General features: G+C 39.6%; 1 protein-coding gene across 2 annotated transcripts; it reads left to right on the forward strand.

The window, feature by feature from the left end:
* Positions 1–21,301, forward strand: GPALPP1 (GPALPP motifs containing 1). 2 transcript variants are annotated; one of them, XM_064645693.1, is made up of 8 exons: positions 1–159; positions 6,338–6,482; positions 7,510–7,605; positions 11,453–11,561; positions 14,259–14,393; positions 14,617–14,781; positions 15,203–15,301; positions 17,464–21,301. In XM_064645693.1, exons 1-8 carry the CDS (start codon positions 75–77, stop codon positions 17,680–17,682), a joined length of 1,053 nt encoding a protein of 350 aa, XP_064501763.1. In that variant the 5' UTR covers positions 1–74; the 3' UTR covers positions 17,683–21,301. The 2 variants fall into 2 exon arrangements, with proteins under 2 accessions (XP_064501763.1, XP_064501764.1); XM_064645694.1 differs by having other exon boundaries at positions 5–159; positions 6,344–6,482.
* The last annotated feature ends 738 nt before the right edge of the window (positions 21,302–22,039 follow it).

The following is a 22,039-nucleotide window of genomic DNA, read 5'->3' on the forward strand; positions in this document are numbered from 1 at the left end:
CGGGGACCGGGGAGCAGGGAAGCGGAGCGGGACGGGGGCGAAGGGCCGGGCTGTGCCCGGGAGCCGGCTGTGCCATGGCCCGACAGCTCATCGGCCCCGCGCTGCCACCTGGCTTCCCGAGCCGCGCCGAGGCGGACCCGGGCGAGGACTTCAGCCAGGGTGAGGGGACAGGGATGCGCCGGGGGTGGGATAACGGGGCTCCCAGTCCGTGTGCCACAGCGCGGGATGCGCCGGGGGTGGGATTACGGGGCTCTGCAACCCGTATTCCACAGCGCGGGATACGCCAGTGCGGCACCTGGATGGAGCTAATTTTCGCGGGGGGGTTATTACAGTGACTTTTTCAGAAAAAAAAAAAAAAGCCTTGTGTGATGGGAAACTACAGATACGGAACGGTCTAAAACTTGCTTAAGAAAAATACTGCCCGGAGTCCTTTATTTTTTCCTGCTCAGGTCTCACGTGGGCTTTGAAGGCTGTGCTCTTTAGTAGCTCCGAGTGCGTAGTGGGCAGGAGAGCGAGGCAGAGGTTGGGCCTTTTGTCAAACCAAACCACTTCAGCAAACTGTAGTTTTCCAGGCAGTTTCCATCCACCTCGGAATGCAGAACAGACTGGCAGTGAGGTCTCCGATGTTGAGAGCTGTCGTGTCAGAAGGGGGACCCCTCTGAGACCAGCCAACTGCGAGGCTGGCTTTTTTGCAGTGGAGCTCGGTTTCCCACACTTAAACGCTTGCATGTTCCCTGTCAGTAACATCTCTGGGATCAGCTCTTTGAGCTAGTTAGCACTCCTTGTCTTTAATCCAGGTTCAAGTCACTAGTATACATATTCAGTTTCTGTCAGTGTGTCAGCGATTGTTCGGTTATCCCAAAGAAAGGAGCTTTGATGCGAGAGGTTTGCTGTGCTCGTCTGCTCTCCTAATTTCTTAATCCAGAAGAGGGAGCAATAGGAAGAGGGAGCAAAGATGCCGCATTAGCTGAAATCATGGCAACATGAAGCTCTGTGTCCCTAGCTTGCCTTTGTGCAGAAGCCCTGACTACAAGCTTGTTTGAGCGCATGAAGCCTTTCCTTTTCATATCTGTCTTGATGGCTTATTCACTTTCCAAAATATAGATGCATGTTGCAAGTATCAAGGCTTGTCATGATTTTTTGACATCGAGTGTTTTGGCAGTATCTAGTCTAGGTTACTCAGCCTAGTTTGTCCACTTTTTGTCCCAGTGTACATCAGTTCTGCAGTATTACAGTTGCACTGGCAGATCTGCTTGGAGATTTCTGTGTGAAGTGGGGGAAGGAATTTATTTGCTTTAAAAAGCCCAAACCCCAACTACTGGGAGGTTGTTTATTTGGTTTTATAACTTTTACAAACTTTTCCTAACTTAAAACAGCTTCTCAGAAAAACTAAGTGTACCTGCTCACCACATGAGGCATACTGCTACAGTGCAGAGAAGGAGGGGAGACCAAGTACTTTGGCATAATACACTTTGCTGTACAGAACTACAGCTCCAGCTGGAGCCCTGCGTCTGGAGTGACAAAAATCATTTGGTGGGACTGCTGCTGTCTTCTGTGCTGTAACACTTGCTGGATCTTGAGTCAGAAGTTGTTCTGTAACAATCTCTTGAGTCAGATGGGCCTAGAAGTTGTTCTGTAACAATCTCGCATGTGTGTTCTAGCTGTTCCAAGAGATGCTTCACCTTTTAAAGCTGAACAGCTTTTCCAATATGTTTTCTTTCCTTGTGATCTCACTGAGCTGCTCATTGCTTTTCTTTAAGAACACATATTTTTTTTATTCTACTTTCATAGTTTCTACCTTCCAACAGGAAAAAAGTAGGACTTTGAGCAGCTTGTGGCAGTGTAGTCAAGAGAAGGCTCTCAGCCAGGTGCAAGAAGTAGAACACAGTGGTTATGTATGATTATGATAAGGTTTGTTACTGGTATAGTATGTAAATATTGCCACTGCAGTATCTAAACAGCAACTCTATCATCTATTACAATAGGTTATTGTATAATTAGATTGTGGTCCCTCCTGTGAGTCATGAACTTCTGTGAGACCCCTGTGCTTTCTAAGCTTCTCAGAGAAGTCTAAGCTTCTCAGAGGAGGGTGTGGCTGGGTCCACTTAGTCTCAGATATGGCCAACAGTTTATGTTTAAAGGGTTATAAGCAAGTTTGATTAAAAAACATACAACTTTACAGTCTTTAGCCATGCAGAACTCACAATTACAAAGCACCTATGTAGTTACTTCAGGATTTTATCTCCATACTTGACCAGATCTTAGTGCTTTTTACACTCACCCGTCCAAAACTGAGTGTTCCCTGTCTTTGGTCTGGATGTATCCTGCAGTCATCCCTGCTGGGGCTGACCCACCTGGAAGCTGTGTGCAACCTTGGGAGACCAGTTGGCCCAGCCTCCAGTGGCATTTGATACCCTTATGCAGGCTGATATGCACCACAGTCAGTAGCAAACTTTTCAGCTCCCCCTTGAGTCCCACTCTGCCCTCCCTCCTCCTCTGCCCTCCCCCGACTCCGGATGCATCATCCAGACACTTTCTCCTCCAATAATCATTTGTTATTCTTGCCATAGGACAAACCACACTGCCCATCAGAGACAGACAAAAAGGGAGAGGGGGAGTGTATGTGTGGGGAAACGCACTCCAAGACCCAACTATCTCTTGTGTCAGAGAAAGTGACGCTACTGATATTCTGTCATCCTTAATCAGGAAGAGGATGGGAGCAGATGGTAGTTGGACATACACAAAAGCTCATCCCTCGTAAATTCTTTACCTTCTTCATCTTGTCACTGTCCAACCCATGGGACACACTCATTTCCTGATTCCTCACCTCATGGTGGTGCTTCGAAGCTGGCCGAATTGTGCTCCTGCTGAAAGAATCATGCTTCCTTTGGTCTGTTTGTCCCTGCCACTGCACTGTCCTTGTACCAGCAGGAGAGAAATGCTAGAGAATGGCTAAAAATAATCAGAGATGTAGAAGAGAGTTTTGTCTATTTCAGCATTGGGGCCACATTTGTTCAATACTGATGTGTTGATGTGAAATGTCTGAGTTGATCTGCCACTATTGCTGGAGGTGAAAGGCCCTGTCTGTCCCTGAGAACTTCCCAGTGCATACCTGATGGTGTGATAGATTGCTCAGAATCCCAAAATACAGCAGAGATTAACTTAGTAAAACAAAAAGGTTTTAATTTAGTTTCTGAATTGAATTAAATTGACTTAATTTTCAGGCAGAGAGTCAGCAGAGCCAGCTCATTGGAGAAGGCAAGTCAGAGAAACATTAGTAGGATGGCCATTTCTAGCAGCCCTAAAACATTCACTTCAATCTGACTTGGTTCTGTTTCTCTCCTCTCCATCCCTAACATTTCCTTCTCATACTTTTTATGCGGTTTTTCTGCTCCAAATTCTTCTGAGCTCTGGTTACTTTTTCGCTTTTCTGTTGCTCTACTATTGCTACATCCATTTGTCTTCCTCACCTCATTGGTTTTAGTTTCCTGACACTTTGAGCTCTCCCCTGTTTCTCCTTTCAACTGCATTTTCCCACTTTTCCCTGGCTTTCATTCACAGACTTCTGATTAGGTCTTGGTCTCCCTTCTCATCCTTTCCTTTCTTTGCTCCCAGAATCTATGCTTAGCAATTCCCATTCCTACCTTTCTACTCTTTCCTGTGGCTCCCCAAACTACCCTATCTGTAGCTATATCTTTGCCTGTGCAGATTGTTAGTCTCAGTCAGTACCATGACCATATTAAGATTTAATCCCAAGTTTATTTCTCCTCCATTTCTTTTCACCACATGCAATGACTTCTTCTTCCTCAGGCTTTAATCATTTATCATTTATTTAATTCATTAATCAGTCTCTGTTTCTATTTCATTCCTGGTTGTCCTTCTTGGGCTGCAATTCCACGAACAAACAGTTCTTTCAGAGGAGTGCTGGGTTTTGCAATGTTATTTTTATGCCTCTCAAGTTCCCCGATCCAGTTTATTGCATAGCCCATGCAAACAGTTTTGCCAACATGACAGAGAGGAATTGGGATGAAAGTATGTATGTTGGCCCTGATTTTGAACAACATGTCAGTGGGACCGGTCTCCCTCCATAAATAGTTTTGGGTTTAGAATCATAGAATCAGCTGGGTTGGAAAAGACCTCCGAGATCATCAAGTCCAACCCTTAAACCAACACCGCCATAGTTACTAGACCATGGCACTAAGTGCCACATCCAATCTCGTCTTAAAAACCTCCAGGGACAGTGAATCCACCACCTCCCTGGCCCTGCTCTGACCAAAGACAAATTTGTCAGGATGGAAGATCTGTCCAAAGGGGCCGGAGTACACAGAGTCCATGGTGCCGGGTTCCAGGTCCACGAGGATGGCACGTGGGACATACTTGTTACCAGCAGCTTCATTGTAGTAGACATTGATCCTCTCCAGCTGAGTTCTTTCCAGCTCACTCTCTGTAGTATCAGACTCATCAAAGTGCACCTGAATTTGTTCCTTTCACTCCAAATCCTTTCTCTTACCTGTCTGCATTCAGAGCAAATTGAGATCTGCTTGCATGATGTCAGGGCACCAGGCAGCTGGAGAAAGCTGTTGTGCAGGTTTTGCCTGGTTTTTTAGTGCTTTTTATGTAGTGGTGCTTCTCATATCAAAAGAGGAGACTTCTTGATAGCAGTTTTTATTCCTATTTAGCATTTATCTGTTGTTTCTCTGTCATCTTGAGCTTATTTTACCTTTATAGGCTGGAGTGTTGTGTCATTTGGATTTTTTGGGGGGTGAGGGGGCAGTTTGTTGGGGTTTTTTTTCTTTCTTAGTGTTGAAATGGATTTTTATGTCCCAGTTAAAGTCTCTCCCATTAAAACAGAAAACAAAGAAGTGGTATATCTGTCTGGATGCTTTGTAACTAGTAGACTGTCCTTGTTCTGTGTCTTATGCTCAAGATGAGTAAAAGCTTTATTAAGCTTGCTCGAAGGACTCGATTTCTGCCTGGCTTTTGTCAGCTAACAATGGAACCATAATCCGTATCAGGTTTTATATTTTACACTATCAAAAAGCCCTAGTTCTTTAACTGGAGATGCAATTTCCTGGTACCATTCATCTTTTCATCTAACCCTTGACTGTTCATAAAGTGAACAATGTCTTCTTCTCACCAAAACACCTCTCTGTCCTGTCAGTCTTGTACTCAGTACTGGAAATATTAAAAGGAGGAATGATGTCTGTGCCTCAGGATGCTAAATCATCAGTAGGCTGTTCATAATGTGTCTCTGTAAATGGCTGCTGGTCCTGCATATGTTGTCCTGTATCTGGGAAGGCCTCTTTTGTTGGGGCCATTGCTAGTCTTTGCTTACTCCAGTTGGCTCATTGTTGATTGAGTCTGTGAGGGTATCGCTGTTAAGTGTCTTGTTTGGGGGACATTTGCTTTTAGGATCAATGGTTAAGCTCCTTCTGGATCCATGTACATGGTACTGTATCCAAATAAACCTATGAAGATCAGTGCCTGCTGGTGGGGACAGTGCCAGAAATAGCTTGGGCCTGTTAGCAGTGTTAGTGTCTGAATTTTTCCTTTGCTGGGATATCCCCCCTTGTTGTTAATCCAGAGGGTGAAGAGTTGACCAGAGCATGAGATCTCTCCATCCACTACCATGGCCTTCTGACAGCAGTGATTCTTTAAAAAATTCATTCTCTGAATGCCTAAATCATCCCTTTTTCAGCAGAATACTTAAGTCTGTGCCTGCTTAAGTCTGTTCACACTTAGCTGAACTGGGCATAACCTTAATGGTTAAACTATTCCTAAAGCAGGCCGGCAATTAATTTAATACTTTATGGTTGCAATGCTCCCATTTAATAATCTATGGCCTCCCACTCTGTGTATGCACAAATTATGTGTTTCTTCACCAGTAAGCCTCAAATGCTTTGTTAAGGGGTTAGTTTCTTTTAAATATACCGGTTTATATCACGTGCCTTGTAAATCAGTTGTTATATAAAACAGGTCTTTCTAGTCCTGTTCCAGAAGACACTCATTTAGTAATGGATTAGTATAATTCAGGGCAGGTTGTTCATTGAAATACGGTGCTGAAAAAAGTAACTTGTAGAATTTTGTTTAAATATCTTCTCTAAATGCCAGACAGAGCAGTGACTGAATAAACTTAATTCCAAGTAGATACCTATTTTGGGAATGCCATGATAGATCATGCTCATTTGAAATGTTTAATAAATATACTTATTAAACCTGGTCTGGTAGAAGGTTCCCTGCCCATGGCAGGGGGAGCTGGAACTAGATGATCTTTAAGGTCCCTTCCAATCCAAAGCACTCTGTGATTTTATGATCCCAAATAACTCTGAATGTTCAGTTGCAGGACCAGCACTGCCTCCAGGCTACAAAAGCAGCTGTAGCTCAGAAACTCCTGACAGTGAAGACGACTCGGAATCTCTTCCTCTACCCAGAAATGCAAACAGAGATTCTGAAGAGGAGACAGAAGGAGATCCAGCATCCAAGTGAGTATGTTCTTACATTATTTGTTATGTTTACCTTGTATTGCAAATTAAATGTGTCTGTCTAAATTATGAAAAAGGGACAATGGTGTGTAAAAAACTAAAAAGGTAAACTCTGTACCCGTATAAGACTTTTGATTACATGTTCTGCATGTTCTTTGTGGTCCAGAATGTTAAGCTGACCTGTTTGATACCCTACAGTGGAATTAAGTTATTTGGGGCAATCAGATCTCTGTGTTTACATGTCTTATTTTAGTTTTGTAATTTTGGTGTTTATACTAAGGACAGGCACCGCTTATCATGTACATATTTGGTACTGTTTTGCCCTGTTTTTGGTATACTAGCTATCATTGAGAGGCCATAAAAACTATTTATGGGCATGAATTTATGCATTCAGTTAAGTCAACTCTTATGGAAAAAAACCCTGAATTGTTTAGCAAGTAATGGGAGTATGCACATACTCTCATTTGGTGGGTTGATTACTCACAAGTGCTGTGTTTAGAATTTGTGTGTGTTTGTTCTAGGCATTGTGTAAGAGACTTGAGGGTCATTTTGCCATCTTAATGAATGTTAGAGTAATTATTACTCACTTTTTTCTTGTTTTCTTATTCAATAGTTTTTCAGTTAATTGCTGGGGAAAATACTGCTCAAAATGCGGACAGTGTATAAAAATGGAGAAAGAAGTGCGCTGAATTTGAAATTACTTTGGGACTAGAAAATGGCATTTCAACATTAAGAATGCTTTTGCTGTAGAAAGAAGAGTAGTATAATGTGGTTTTTTTGGATTTTTTTGTTTTTATTTTTTTTAATTTTATTTTTAAATGTCAGAGCATTTTTGGAATGAAGCTTAAGCTCCCAATTTTTTAATTGCTTCAAATTATTTTGGATCCTTTTGCATTGTTTCCTTGGTAACAGTAGGATATTTAGTACATAAGACCATCTGAAATAATTTTATGTAATTTTTCCTTTTTAAATGTAGATAATTGCTATGTATGTCAAGGTAATTATGAAGTGAAATCTGTATTTGCAGAAAGCCAAAAAGAATTCTTGAAGACGATGATGATGATGGCTTTTTTGGGCCTGCTCTTCCTCCTGGATTTAAAAAACAGGATGATTCTCCAGAGAGGTAATTAAAATGGAATTATATTCAGATTCTTTTCCTTAAAACACAGTTATTTTAGATAAAATATTTTGTGTCACTATTACAGAACACTTCAATTGTGCACTTCAGATTCAGATGATTAGAACTAATTCTTCCTCCACATTCTGAGAACAGGAACAGCATTCCCTTGAAACAGAACACACAGCCCTCCTAGACCTGGTTGGAGAGAAAAAGAACAAATGTGAATTGTCTCAGATGTATTTTGAATGTCAAATTTCTTCCATTTCTTTTGATAGGTTTCAGATCAGTGCAGAAAAAAAACTAAATTACAGGTATGAGGATCCATAGTTCTGTCTGTGGGGGATTAGGGCAGTTAGCTTTTGTGTGGTGCAACACAGTGCAGACTACTAGAACTGTCATTTGCTAATGCATCAAGGATTATTGTTTATGTGTCTCCAGGTACAAAACTCCTCTGAACAGTGTAGGTTTCTAGAAAAGAAGCTGTCAGGTCTAAGGAAATAAGTATTATTTATGGTCTCTATCAGGAAGCTTTCCATTTGGTTGCACACAATTATAAAATACTTCCCAAAAATACCTATTTATGGATTTTCTATGCAGAACTCAACCATGTCTCACAGCCTTTTAGTCTTTACATCAACCTGTGCACTTCCTTCTGTAATTTGAAATGATAATCCTTAGTGAAATTGGTGCTTCCAAGGGGATGCTTACTGACGAAAAGTACAAGTCTCTTGATCACTGTTACCTTCCTCAGAGCAATGGGGAGCTGGTAGATAAAATAAAGCAATACCTGCTTGTCAGCGGTGAGTTTTCAGTTCTAGGAAGGTGATTCAGTTTATTGTTGAACTGTGTATGTAGTGTACCATCTCAAAGGAAATTTCAAAGTTAAATGTTTTTTCAGTTTTGATAAATTTTTATGATGCTTGATGCAGCTATGATGCAGCAGTTAGAAACTGCTTAAACTGCTAGAATGCAGCAGTTAGAAAAACAGGATTTATGTGACCAAGGTTATTTGGAAGTATCCTCTTTGTATATATTTGGTTATACTTTGCTGTAACCAACAAACTCTTTTGTATTGTGAGTACTGTGCTCAGTGGGTTTGTTTGGTGCTTTGATTTCCTTTTTCTAGTGTTCCCATGCACAGTGTGTTATTTTAATTATAAAATTTTGGAGGTCACTAAAACTAATGGGATCTCAAATAAAGCAAATAAATGCTTTTAACTTTTAATATCAGCAGAAGTAGCCTTCTTGCTTTCTTGAGTTTTGACATGAATACTCATGGTAGGAAAAGAAGAAGAAAAGAAGCCTTGTAGTTTGAAGGTTAGGGAGTTGAGCACTAACACCCATTATGTAACCTTTGTCTTTTGTATGTTGACCCAACTTCGATTTTTATTTATTTTATTTCCAAAATGCTGGATAACTTGCATTTACATTGAGGCAAGAGTCTGCTCTGTGTCTATGAGTATGAGAGATTAAAGCAGTAGAAGGCACTTGCTATCTTTTTTCCTGCCTCACCATACAACTGCTCCTAGCACACACTGAGAAAGCAGATTGAGCAGAGCTGTTTTGCACCCAGCCTGATTCCCTAAATAGGTGGGAAAGATGTGATGTATGGGAAGAGCCTTGTCTGTCTTCCACCCCTGTACACCTGGGAGTCTGGTTGCACTGACACACTGAGGTGTGTAAGCTCTGCGGGGCAGAGACACTGCTGCTGACTATGTCCCTGCTGCATTGCCCTTAGCCTTGAGCAGATTGCAAGCTGACAGCCGACCATGAATAATTGAAACAAATGCAGGCTGTTTGTTTCAGTGTATGGACATACTGTTTATTAGTTTTGTGTGACACACTCATTCTTCTAGAAAAGCTTTTGTTCTGTTACATCTTTCCAGACTTGTCAAAGCAATATATTCATGATTAGGGGCACCTCACGTGGCAATTTGCAGCTTGTTGAAAATGGTTTGAATCATTCCAGCATAAAATATGTATGTGAAAAGATTTCCTTCAACTTTGGAAATTATATTGCTGTTTATCAATGTTAGACAGAAGTGCAGCACTCGTAAATATTTCTGAAGCGTTCACACATCAAGGTAAAGAGAGAAGGTTGTCTTAAAAAAAATTGTGTTATACATCAGAAGAATGCTGAAATGCCCATCTTGAAACATGCATTAACAAGGACTCCCAAGTCCAACAACAGGAGAACGTTCTTTGCCATATATGAAATGCAATATTCCTTAAATTAAAGCTCAATCCATGATGAGTTTGGGGGGCATTTTTGAACATGTATATATAGGTACTGAAGCTGGTAACAGCAGTAAAATGTGTTTTACAGCATTTTATTTAGATTGACTTCACCTATCGAAAGACCCTTTGGACATCCAGGAAGCTGTCAAGAGTCATGTCAGCTGTGTACTGCTGACAAGGCATAGCATTATTCATGGGGGGGGGGAGGGGGAAAGCATAAGAAGTGGAAAGTGTGGGAAGGATGAATATGGGAACCATTTTTCTATTCCTTTGAAGAGCCTTTGAACTGTAACAGAATCAAGACAGAGCATGTGAGATTGATTGTTTTTCATAGGTTTCACAGATACAACCCACAACATAGATGTTCATATGTCTTTTAGTAGAAAGCTTTTTTTTATAGGTTGGTTTAACTGTCTCTTCATGTAAAATAAAGGTACTCATATACTGAAATAAGAGATTTTTCTTTTGGCTGTATCTCTATTGGTTTAAATTCAATCTCTTTAAGTTATACTGGAAATTTAAAACATGGTTTTAACAACAAAGCAATCAGAAAGGAAGGGAGGAAGATAAAATTGCAGCAGCTAGGTGGGGGTGGAACTTCATATTTAACCAAGATTTCTTGCCTGAAACCTCACCTGAAACCTCTTGCTTGAAACCTCACCAGTGCCCTTGTCCTGGCCTGAGCTCTTATTTGTTGCTCTTGTTTGTATATCTGTTAGCTCTTCATCAAGACTTTCTGATTTTTATTTCCCCAATTTAAATCCAGACAATAATATCACTACAGCAGGGCTATAGTGATTAGCTTATGTGGGATCGAGAAGAAGACCATAATTAGCAAATTCACATGTCGTTACATTTGATCACCCTAAAGCTCAGAACTGAAGATGATCATAAACAAAAGTCTTTGCTGATACATTGTGAGGATACTGTCACCTGGATATTTTTTCAGGTGACAGTTGTTTCGGTTTTTAATTAGCTTTTATTAGCTTTAAAGAACATTATGGTGGATTATTAAGAGGAAGTCACATACAAAAGACTTTCAATACTGCAAACACAGTTTGTAGTATTCTTTGAATTGTTTTCACCGTTGAAAAGAGATTCTCACATTCCCATGTTTGTGGAGACAACTGAATTAAATTGCTTGCAGAGCTGCTGTGTAAAAACAAATCAGTGAAATTACCTGTAATCACAAAACTTTCCTTCTCTGATCCTCACTCCAAGGGAAAATAAACTTAAAATCAGAGAGTTCACTATTTCTGTTTATTGAAGGGCACTGAAACTGTGGTGCAAGACAAGAAAAGCAAAGTTGGGTTTGTTGTTTGAGAAGGAGGAGAAGGGCTTAACACCTTTCATTGCTCTTGAATCTGGTGAAGGAAGCTAGGGAAGAAAAAAGTGGATTTCCTTGACTATATGCTGCAACTTTCCTGGGATATTTTTGCATCCCAGCTGTCTGCACAGACCCTCCCAAAAACTGGAGACACTCTTACTTAGTTATTTCTGTGGTGTATGCATAGGGGGCACACTTGACATTGGGAGGAAGGAGAGTCACACTTTGCATCAATATTTGACTTTTATTTCTATATTAATCTGCTATATTTTTTTCCCCTTCAAGGCCTATTATAGGTCCTGCATTACCACCTGGCTTTAAGAGACCTTCAGAGGACACCAGGAGTAGCAAATGTTTCATAGGACCATCTGTTTCATCAGAACTCAGTCCTCAGGTTTGTAAAAACAGAAAGCCTTTTGTTTAGTAATGGTTAAACAAGTTGCAGCCTGAAAAAGACTACTAGACATACTTATCAGGATGACAGTTTAATTTTGGACCAGGAAGTGTCTGGAATATTTTTGCCTGGGTCAAATACTGAAGCATAACAAAGCCTTAAAAACAAAAAGACTGGTCTGGTTTGTTGTGCTTTTGCTGTTAGATAGATGGTGCACTCACTGAACACGAGCGATCTAGACATCCTAAACTGCAGTCACAGTAATTCTTCCTAATATTTTTCCATTATTTCTTTTGTTGTGCCATCCTTAACAAGTGAACATCCTGGAAAAGTTCAGAGTTTTAAAGGCATTAAAGAAGTAATGAAACCTATTAGAGTGAAAGTATTTCCCTGTAGTTCCAGCTTCTACTCCTTTGCTGATGGGGGAGCAAAATGATCAAATGTTTCACAAATCTTCACCTCCTTAAAGATGTTTATTATTGGCTTCATTAAGTAAGTTTATCTAGAAGAATACAATCAAGAATGGTGTTATAGTGTCACTATTTGTTCTTATCAATAGCAAGATAATACCTGTAACTGGGCATGAGGTGGTGCAGGACAGTGACATTGACACAACTTTTTGGTTTGTGTTTTTTGACTGTTCCATCAGATTAGGTAAAACCTAGGTAGAAGTTTTGTAGTCTGATACCTAACTACAAAATAAAGCATGTGCTACTAAAGAACATTCAGGACTAAGATATGTGATAAAATGCAACTAGAAGTATGGGGAAAATTCAGCACCCTGGACGTGGGCCTCCAGTACCATTCTGAGGGATCCGAATTGTCTATGGAAGGGGCTGGCAGACAGGGAGTAGCACTTCAGAGAAGATTGCACCCTTCTTGAGCAGCACCTCTGGCAGGATACCCTAAGGCACCAAAAATGGTGCTGGATACCAGTGCTTGGGCAATTGAATCTCTCTCATGCTATGATAAAGTGAATATTAATTCCTTGTGAGAACTCACCGTTATTTTGTTTCATTTCAAAATACTTATATTTTTAACATTTAACTCCCAGACACTGTGGGAGATGCTAGGAAGCAAGGATGCAAAGGCTGCTCTGAAACTTCACTTTTTTGGTTAGTAGTTGCAAAGCATATAATTTTCCAGCCTCCTACAGCGAATGCTGTCGTAATCCATCACGAAGAAAGATTATCTGACATTTCTGAGATACTCATCATCTTATAACTCCAAATAACAATTAAGCAATTTATCATAGTGACAAATCTCTTGAGGCAGGGATGTCAAAATTGGTCTGCTTATATATTTTGCAAACAAAAAGGTCTCTTTTCTTATAAATACATCCTCTAGCATCAGCTTTTTTACAGCTATTACAGAACTCACCTTTTTTCTCTTCCTAATAATGATCTTTTTCTTACCTCTTCCTAGTAATACTCTTTTTAAAATTTTTCAATTTGAGCAATTTTTGTTTATTTTGTTTTAATTCATTTAATTATTTTATATTGTAGTACATCTTTAGAGGCAACTTATTTCATGCTGACTCTTCACTTTGTATTAGTGAATATAATGAATTGCCACTTATGTATTCTCAAGTAATGCTTTGTGCTTCCTGACTACACAGCCTTGTCATGCCTATTCCCATTGCTTTATCACTCACATTCCGACTGTGGCTAAATATTTGCTCTTTTATAGATATTGGGCACCTGAGGTTTGCTTCCAGGGCACTGTGGCATCACCATTTTCTGTCTAGTTTTGCCTCCATCCACATCTGTATTGTTTGAACTTGGAGGGAGGGACCTGTGAGCTTTCTGTACAAAGATGTGTAGTGGCAACTACAAAGATTCTTATTAATCTCTAGTCCCTTACAAACTTAGTTTTTTGAGCCCTTCTCCAAATAATTGCTTAGAATGCAATGCCAGAATCACAGAATCATTAAGGGTGGAAAAGACCTCCAAGATCATCAAGTCCAACCTCTGACTGATCGCTTGTCAACTAGACCATGGCACTAAGTGCCACATTCAGTCATTTCTTGAATACTTCCAGGAATGGTGACTCCACCACCTCCTTGGGCAGCCCGTTCAAATGTTTGACAACCTTTTCAGTGAAGAAATTCTTCCTGAAGGGATCCTGAAGGGATTGAAGAAGCAAATGACGGAACCAAGAGATAAGACTGGCAGATGCTGTACACCCAGGAGCGTAGTACCATGCATGCCACTGTTGCCCTACCTTGCATGGTAATCTTTCTATTACCCTTACAGAATCTAAGCTCAAGACAGTTCTTGCAGTGTGAAATCGCGATCCTTATTATGGAGATGCATCCAAATATTGCTAGTGATGATAAAGCCCAAAGTATTGAAGATGTATCCTTGTGTGTTTCAAATCTGCCTCCGGCCAGAGAGGCTGTGTGGCCGTGTGCAGAGCAATGTAAAGCAGCAGGACTTCGTGTACTGCCACTGTCCTTACCAGCCGTCTTGTCTCAGACAAGAGATGGTGCTTTTGGCAAAATGGAGACTAAGCATCCACGTTGAAGGGCTAGAACAAGTCTCATCTGGAGTTTTAATCCAGATTTTTGTTGTCTGACAGATGCATTGCATTAGGTTTATATGTTCTTCTAGACAAAATCATTCTAATCCTGTAAAGCTAAAGTGTTTCTTGATGCTCTCGGCACTATGGTTGAGAAAAATGTTTTGTTTTTGGAAGGTAACAGATAGTAGCGAGGAAGAAGACAATCTTATAGGCCCAATGCCTGCAAAAGGACCGGTGGAGTCTGATGTGACTGAAGAATTTGAACGCAGAGCTCAGAGAATGAAAGAAAAACTTACTTCAGCAGACAGCGTAAGTTGGATTTCTTAATTTCTAATAATTTGCTGGTTTGTATTTGTCTTTTTCTTTGCCTGTTTCTCTGTGAACCCAGTTGCAGTTCTGCTTGAGATGCTAAGTGTTTGCAGTTGTTAACACAAAGAAAAATCCATGATCTCTGCTGGAAGCTAAGAGATTCAGACAGTAATTTTTGATTTTGCTTTTTTTATTTCTCCCTGCCCCTATGTCTTTTGCAAAGAATGAACCTAAGCAAGTTACCAGGGAATCATGGATGACAGAGCTTCCACCTGAGTTGAAAAGTTTTGGATTTGGCCCAAGAACATTCAAGAGACGAGCTGATGACACATCAGGCGATAGATCTATTTGGACAGATACTCCAGCTGACAGAGAGAGAAAAGCCAAGGTGAGCATTTTTTCATTACTCAAATACACTTGCAGGCAATATGTATGTTGTTGATGTTCTGTGAAAAAACAAATAAAGATACCCTGGGTGTTACATGAAATTTTATTTCCCAGATTTTTCTTTGTTATCAAAATTTACTAATTTAGGCTGAAAAGTAAAGGCACTGAAAGAACAGTATTAAGTATAATTGATATTCATTTATTCCTGCTCCCTTTTGGAGTAGTCAGATACTCTGTATCAACTCATTGAATTTCCAATTAGCGTGTCCAGTTTCTTCTTCTATCAAGCTGAGCAAAATATATCGAGTGGGCTCCATCTTGAGCTGTACCCTTCAGAATTGATTAAAGTAGATATAGACTTCCTTGCTTTTTACTTCAGACATTCTGATTATTATAGTGTGTGATTTGCTTCTACTCATCAGGAAAGAGAAGAGGCAAAAAAGTCAACGAGTAAGGATAAGGAAGAAATAGTGTTATCTGGGAGGGACAAGAGACTCATTGAGCAAGTGACTTCATACAATGTAAGTGTAATTGCAAAAGACTTCCTCGTCCTGTATTTCCTTTAGTTCTTTACTCTTGTCTTCTGGTTCTCATTTCTAGTGCTGCTGGTTCCCATGGTGATGCCACCACAGTTTTCCCTTTTAGTGCCCAAACCTACTGCTGTTTTAAGTCATTAGAACATTTGCCATTGACTTCAAAAAGAGCAGGATTGGGTCCTCTCCAAAGTGACAGAATTTGGGTTTGTATATATTGTCTCAGTTTTAGATGGTGCTTTCCTTAAATCACCCTCATGTCAGGACATGGTTGCTGGGAGTAGGCAACCTTAATTTAAATATTAGCTTGCTTCAACACATTACCAGCATCCCAAGAATAAAACAGTGGTGGAGGTTTAACTTGTAGGACAAATATGCATTAACCTAAAAGAGGCTTGGTGGGCCAAGCAGATCAATGTGTTAATTACACGTCATTAATTACATTAACTGCTCATTACAGCAACTTCCTTACATGTAGTTTTCCTCAATCTCTACATGAGCAGATAATTTTCACAGACAGATGTTGATTACTAGAAATTTGAACTCCATGTCAAATTTCCTCACTTTTCTGTCTACCAGCCCTGTCCACTGGAGTGTACAGACTGTTGCCTGCCTTACAGCTGTTAGTTGCAGTTCTTCCCTGATGTACGGCCTGAACTCTTATGGAAGACAGTCTGGTCTCTTGAGAGTATAATTAACTTGAGAATCACAGCCTTGGCGTATTTTACATGAATTATGTTTATCTGGCTCTTCTAATAATTTATTTGTAGTTCATTAAATCACATGTCCCTCTTGACTTAGAGACTTGCAAATCCGGTGCTATTAGCATTCTGCCTTAAATTTCTTCTTTACTGTTTGTTTCTACTGTCACTATGAATATAGTAGAATAATTTTTGTGTAAAACTTGGGTTTTGCTCTCTACCATTGACAGAATAAAACATACACAGGCCTTTACTGTCTCTAAGGTTAATGGAATTCTCTCAAAAAAACTGGAAGGCATCTTGTTTAAGGACAGTGTTTCTTGGGTTGTTTTGTTGGGGGGTTTGTTTGTTTGTCTTTGGTTGTTTTGGTTTTGGTTTTGTTTTTCTAATTAACTCTTTTCTGATTTTCAGGTGGTTCGTTATGGGCTTTGTCTTTTACAGTTTTTTCCTCTATTCTTTCCTATTTCTGACATTTACCAAGGCTACTTTCCTAGAACAGGAGCTTTCATTCTTAGAATAGTTTCTTACAGTTTATTCTCTCAATGCTGATGTTACATACATTCTCTGGTGCAATTCTGTCAACACTGACACAGTTATACCTTGAATAAGTATTGTCCATTTTCTGTTTTCCATGACAATCATTTCTTATGTCATGTATGAACCATTATTTGTATGTGTGATGAAGTTAGTGTTTGCACAGGAAGTAAAGGAAAATGAACCTTTGGAATAAAAATCACGAGAAAAGAGAGCTGCTCATCTTTTGCACTTTCTGATGAAAGAATTGGTTTGGATACACAAATGCACTGTATCTGAGTACAGGATGGACCACATGGTGTTGTGAGGACTAATCCTGCTGCTGTGTGAAATCAGCAAAAGTTTTATGTTGTATTTGGGCTGGATCATGCTCTTTAAGAAATAGAACTTAAGCCCTTGGCTTGGCAAAACACGTGCTCTAGCTCTAGCCTGTGACTTTGTCCCGTGGGCTTTCAACAGATGATTCAAAAAAACCACTGTAGTGCATGAAAGTAAGATCTAAAGGGTATCTAGCTTATTCCTGCCCCAAGCAGTGACCAAAACCAGGTGCTTAGGGGATGCATATAAGAAACTAGGCCTGTGTGTTGAGATATTTCTCTGCTAATAATGGCAGAGCAACTCTTCTATTTCTTTTGCATTATTTTTATAATTTATCTCCATTGTCTGTGGAGATTCAACAACATTCTGGGTATCTAACATCAGTGAATTATTAGTATTTTACTCAGCCTAGACAAGATTGCTCATATTTTCTGCTCCATGTGTGCTAAATTTATGATTCTATATCCAGTTACTAAGCTGTCTTCTTTTTCTAGAATTTTTAGTCTTCCTCACTTCAATCTTTACATTCAGGTTTTCTATATGTTGTTCATATTCTGCAATAGTTTACTTCCTCTTCTTTCTTCTCATTATTTCCAGGAGTCAAAGAGGTCAGAATCTCTCATGGACATACATCAGAAAAAGCTGAAGAGCAAAGCTTCTGAAGAAAAGACCAAACCTCAAGAAAGAAGGCCATTTGACCGAGACCAGGATCTCAAAGTCAATCGATTTGATGAAGCACAGAAGAAAGCTCTTATAAGAAAATCCAGAGATCTGAATAGTAAATTTGAGCACAGTAAAGGCAATATGTTTTTATAAGATAAAAGCTTTTTTGAAGTCAATTAAACTTTGCATACTTAATTTTTGTAAGTATTTTTCTGTAAATATTTGTATGCAAAATAAATATCCTGATGTTTAACTATTTTTCCTTGTCTGTAAATATGCTGTTAGGGAGGATCACCTGTACTAAAACTAACCTAGTAAAGGAAAGTCCTGGTATAGAAAAAGATAATGTAAATTTGCTACTTTAAAACTTTGATATGTATATTTTTTTGTTGTTAGTATATACATAATTAATTAAAATAGGTGTTATTTTAAGGAGTGCTAGATTTGATCTTGAAATGCAATTGGCAGTTTTGCCTTTTCTCCTTCTGCACTTAAGATATTCTTGTTGAGCCTGACCTGGAGGCCATGGAAAAATCCCCCTTAGGCTTGTGGGCAGAACAGTCCTTGCCTGGAGTTCCTGCTGGGAAGTATAAACTCAAATGGCAGCTTTTATATCTACCCAGTGTTTTTATTTATGTGAATGTCTGTCTGTACATAAATACAGGTTTATATATACAGTATAGTTTCTGTACTATATCAGGAAGAGCTAGTGGTAGCAGAAGTAGTAAAACCTTGAGGTTTTCAGATTTAGTTGTAAAATAGTATATGAGAAGACAAAATCTAATTTGAGTTCCAATTTTTAAGGCTTGTCAGCAGAAATCCATCTTTTTTTAAGCAAATGCAACAGAGAAATCAAAATTAAGCTGATTTTGTTAGTTAATTTGCAGAGCAGAACAGCTCTTCTGTATCCAAAAGGAAATAAATCTGACATTTAAAAAAGCTTATATTCATGCTTAGAGTTCTTTACCTCTTCTCTGTGTGAGCAGCGGGAAGGGTTGCTAAACATTGGAACAGGGCTGCCCTGGGAAGTTGTGGAGTCACTACCCTGGAGGTGTTCAAGAAATGACTGGACGTGGCACTTAGTGCCATGCTTTAGTTGACATCCTCAATCAAAGGTGGGACTTGATGATCTCAGAGGTCTTTTCCAACCCAATTGATTTTGTGATTCTGTGTTACTCAAAATTAGACTTGTACTTTCACCCTTTTTGATTTGAACAATGCTTGGGGTCCTTTTTAAGGAGTTACTGAAAGTATTGATATGTGGAAATAATTTTATATATGAGATGCTGGTAACTTGTTTGGAAGTATTGAATACTGTGGGGTTTGCTGTAATTTAAAAAAAGGCTGCCCTGATAGATGGTGCCTGGGTTGGTTCACATTAATGGAGCAGTGGCCTAACAATCCCCAGAAACGAATGGCTAAAAACTTGGTCTTATTTTATTGCACATGGGCCTGAGCCCAAGCCACAGGCTCTATGGGCTGAGAAGTCTTGGAGAGTTTCCAGTGTTGCAAATGAATGCTTACATAGAATGTATTTAGATACTGCTTTTTCTTTTTTAATAGACAATTTATTTTGCCTCTGAAAAATCTGCTACCGAGGAAGAGAGACTAATTTTGTATTGTATTTGCTTTTTCTTTAATCCATTTTCAGTTTCTGAGCGTTTTGTTTTGAGGTGAGAGGAGGGTTTAAACAAGGGCTATTTATTTTTCCTCTCCTAATACAGACTTCTCTTAGTGCCTCCTACTTTTTTAACTCAGCCAGCAAGGCCTCATTAGATTTCTACTTTCTGAGCAAATATAGATTTCTTAATTGGAAAAGCAGTATTAGAAATGTTTGGGGTTTTCTCAGGAACTGAAGCGATGACAGGGTAAGCATGATGTGACTAGCTAAATCTTCACGGTTGACAAAAGATTATTTCATGAGCACGTCATGCAGTCCTCACTTAGACAAGTCTGGAGCAGGGATGAGGGCTGCTTGTATGAAGATTTTGTTGTTGTTATGTGCTTTGTTTTCATTTTTGTTCCTTGGTCCCTCCTCCTCCAAACTGAGGACCAGTCATCAGATGTCACAGGTGGCTAGACCTTGCCATCCAACTGGCTTCCTGCTGTTTGCTCTCTGCCCTCCCCAGCTCCATTACGGTCTCCTGCCCTCTCCAGGGATACGTTTGAGTGGAGGCTTTGCAATGTTGCTCAAGAGGAGAGCTCTTGTAACAGGAGTGCAGGCAGGCCCTTTGCGGTCCTACATTATACCTCTTGTATGTGGGACATGTGGTTTTAATTAGTGAAGCCTTGATGAGAACTGGAAACTTGTTTTCAGTCATCTGCTGAATCTTTTCTTCCCCGCTTTCAGGCAGCCTCTCAAAGACTTGATGAAATCCATGTTACAAACTTGGGAGAAAGTGGAATTGTTGAGAGCTCAAGTTAAGCTTTTCATTACTTTGTGTAAATTGAGTGAATTGCCTTAATATACAAACTCATCTCCTCTTACCCATGTGAAGCCATTCCCTCAAATAGCCATTAGAACAAGCAGTAACTCAGTAAATTACAAGCTTTATAAGCTTTTGTGGGAAAAGATGAGGCATCCTCTACAGCTTGGACAAGTTGTAAAGCATTTCTGCAGAAATGTTAGGGGGTGATTTTTCAGAATCTCATTTGAAAAACCAGAATCTATTTCATAGAAAATCCTCTCCATAATTACTATGTAACATCTCTGGTAACCAGCTCCCAACACAGATTTAATATATGCTATTGCTATTCTGCAGCACCAGCCTGTGTCACAGCATATTGACTCCAGGCATACCTGTTTTGCAAAAAAAAAGGCAGGGAGATGTGAAGAGTCTACCAGCCTAGATTTTAAAGTGCTTGCCTTTGGTTCGTGCTCCATAGACATCCTTTTTAATACTGATGTTGAAAATTTCTGCTCAAGAGTAGGATCCCCCTCCTTCTGAAATGTTAAATAGGTGTGTAATTCATAGTGTGGTCAATAAAAAGAAGGCTTTTGTGGGAGGCATATGATAAATTGGAAGTTTAAAAGTAATTTTAAGGAACATTATCTGTTAATAACAAAAAAGGAAGAAAAGAAAGAAAACCAACCCTTGCTGAGTCTGCTGTTACCAAGGAACAATTAAAAGCAATAAAGGCATTTCAAGAAAATTTACTGATTTCTTTACATCTACCATGATGTTTGAGCTAGAAAATTTTGTTAGAATATGATATAGTAATACCTGAGTAAAATCCCTATCTCTGCTCTTTTGATGTAAACACCTATTTGTGGAGAGTTATTTTTTGCTTCTGCTGTTGGTGTTGCTGGATGCCCTGTGCATGCTGGCTTTTCTGGATGACATGCATTTCTCAAATAATAAACAGCAATAACAATGCATTTTACTGATGGCTTTGATGGCATCATGTTGTTGGCAGCAAAGTGGCATTGGTGAAATTGCTTTCTTCTAGAAACATTGAGATGAAACATTGATATATTTCTGTCCACTAGGAAAGGGGGTTTTATGGATAAAAGAAGTTTTTAAATGCTCCAGAGGACTCCAAGAGTTCAGAGCTAATTGAGCCTGGGGACTCGTTTTGTTTCTGAAATGAAAACCTATTGTTATTTTTGTCCAGCCAATTATGAATCATATGTTTATTTAAGAGTAATAGAGCATTAAAAATCAGAATCTGTGAACATGCATCCTCAACCTCTGCCACCCTACCTGCATACAGTGCATATAGTTGCTAATTGTGTGATTACCTAATTCTCAAATAAAACACATGCATGTGATTTTCTGTCCTTAAGAATTGTGTGCAGTGGCTTATATGCTAGGGAAAAAAAACCCAACAAGTTATGCAGTGTCTTTCAGCCAACATCTTTAGATTTTTCTCATGTGCTTACAAATGAAATGGTGTCTTTTTACATAAGGAATGCAATGGCAGCTCCCAGTCGTTGTGCATCTGTGAAATGCATCTGCCGTATGCTCCCAGCTCTGGCAGATGAATGGGAAGTGGTGACCCTCAACAGTAAGTCACCCAAGTGTGGCATTTCTGTCCTTTCCAAATGTGACATGGAGCCTGAGGCATTACCTGTGCAGAGCTGATTTTTTTCATAGCAGCCACTTCTGGGTCCTCCCAAAGTGACCATCACTGCAACAGGCAAAAGCCTTTCTTCATCATCCCATCTTCATTTCTTGTGGTTTCAATCATCTGTTTCCTTACACTGGTCTTTAAACCAGTAGTAAATCCCATTGCTCTTAGAAATTATACCATTTTGAATCAGCATGGCAAATCAAGCCTTATTTTTAAAAAACAAAGTCTTCCTTTTAGAGTGGGAACTTAAGTCTCTAGGAGACAGCAGCACAGACTGTCATTTCAGCAGGAGCAGCTGCAGCTGTGACTTCTTCCAAATAAGTATTCCAAACATAAATATTCAGAAAGAATTCTCATAAGCAGACTTTAGAGGAAGGGGGAGGAAAGAAGTGGCTGGGCCAGGCTCTCGGCTGCTTAGCATAGCAACCACTTGCTT

Source organism: Pseudopipra pipra, chromosome 2, assembly GCF_036250125.1.
Source record: "Pseudopipra pipra isolate bDixPip1 chromosome 2, bDixPip1.hap1, whole genome shotgun sequence".
In the NCBI taxonomy this organism is placed as follows: domain Eukaryota; kingdom Metazoa; phylum Chordata; class Aves; order Passeriformes; family Pipridae; genus Pseudopipra; species Pseudopipra pipra.

Bases quoted from the DNA above. Each gene is read 5' to 3' on its own strand.
- GPALPP1 (XM_064645693.1), top strand. From the start codon at position 75: ATGGCCCGACAGCTCATCGGCCCCGCGCTGCCACCTGGCTTCCCGAGC. The intron at 11,562-14,258 runs GTTTGTAAAAAC...TGTTTTTGGAAG, and splicing joins CATCAGAACTCAGTCCTCAG to GTAACAGATAGTAGCGAGGA. The intron at 14,394-14,616 runs GTAAGTTGGATT...TCTTTTGCAAAG, and splicing joins AACTTACTTCAGCAGACAGC to AATGAACCTAAGCAAGTTAC.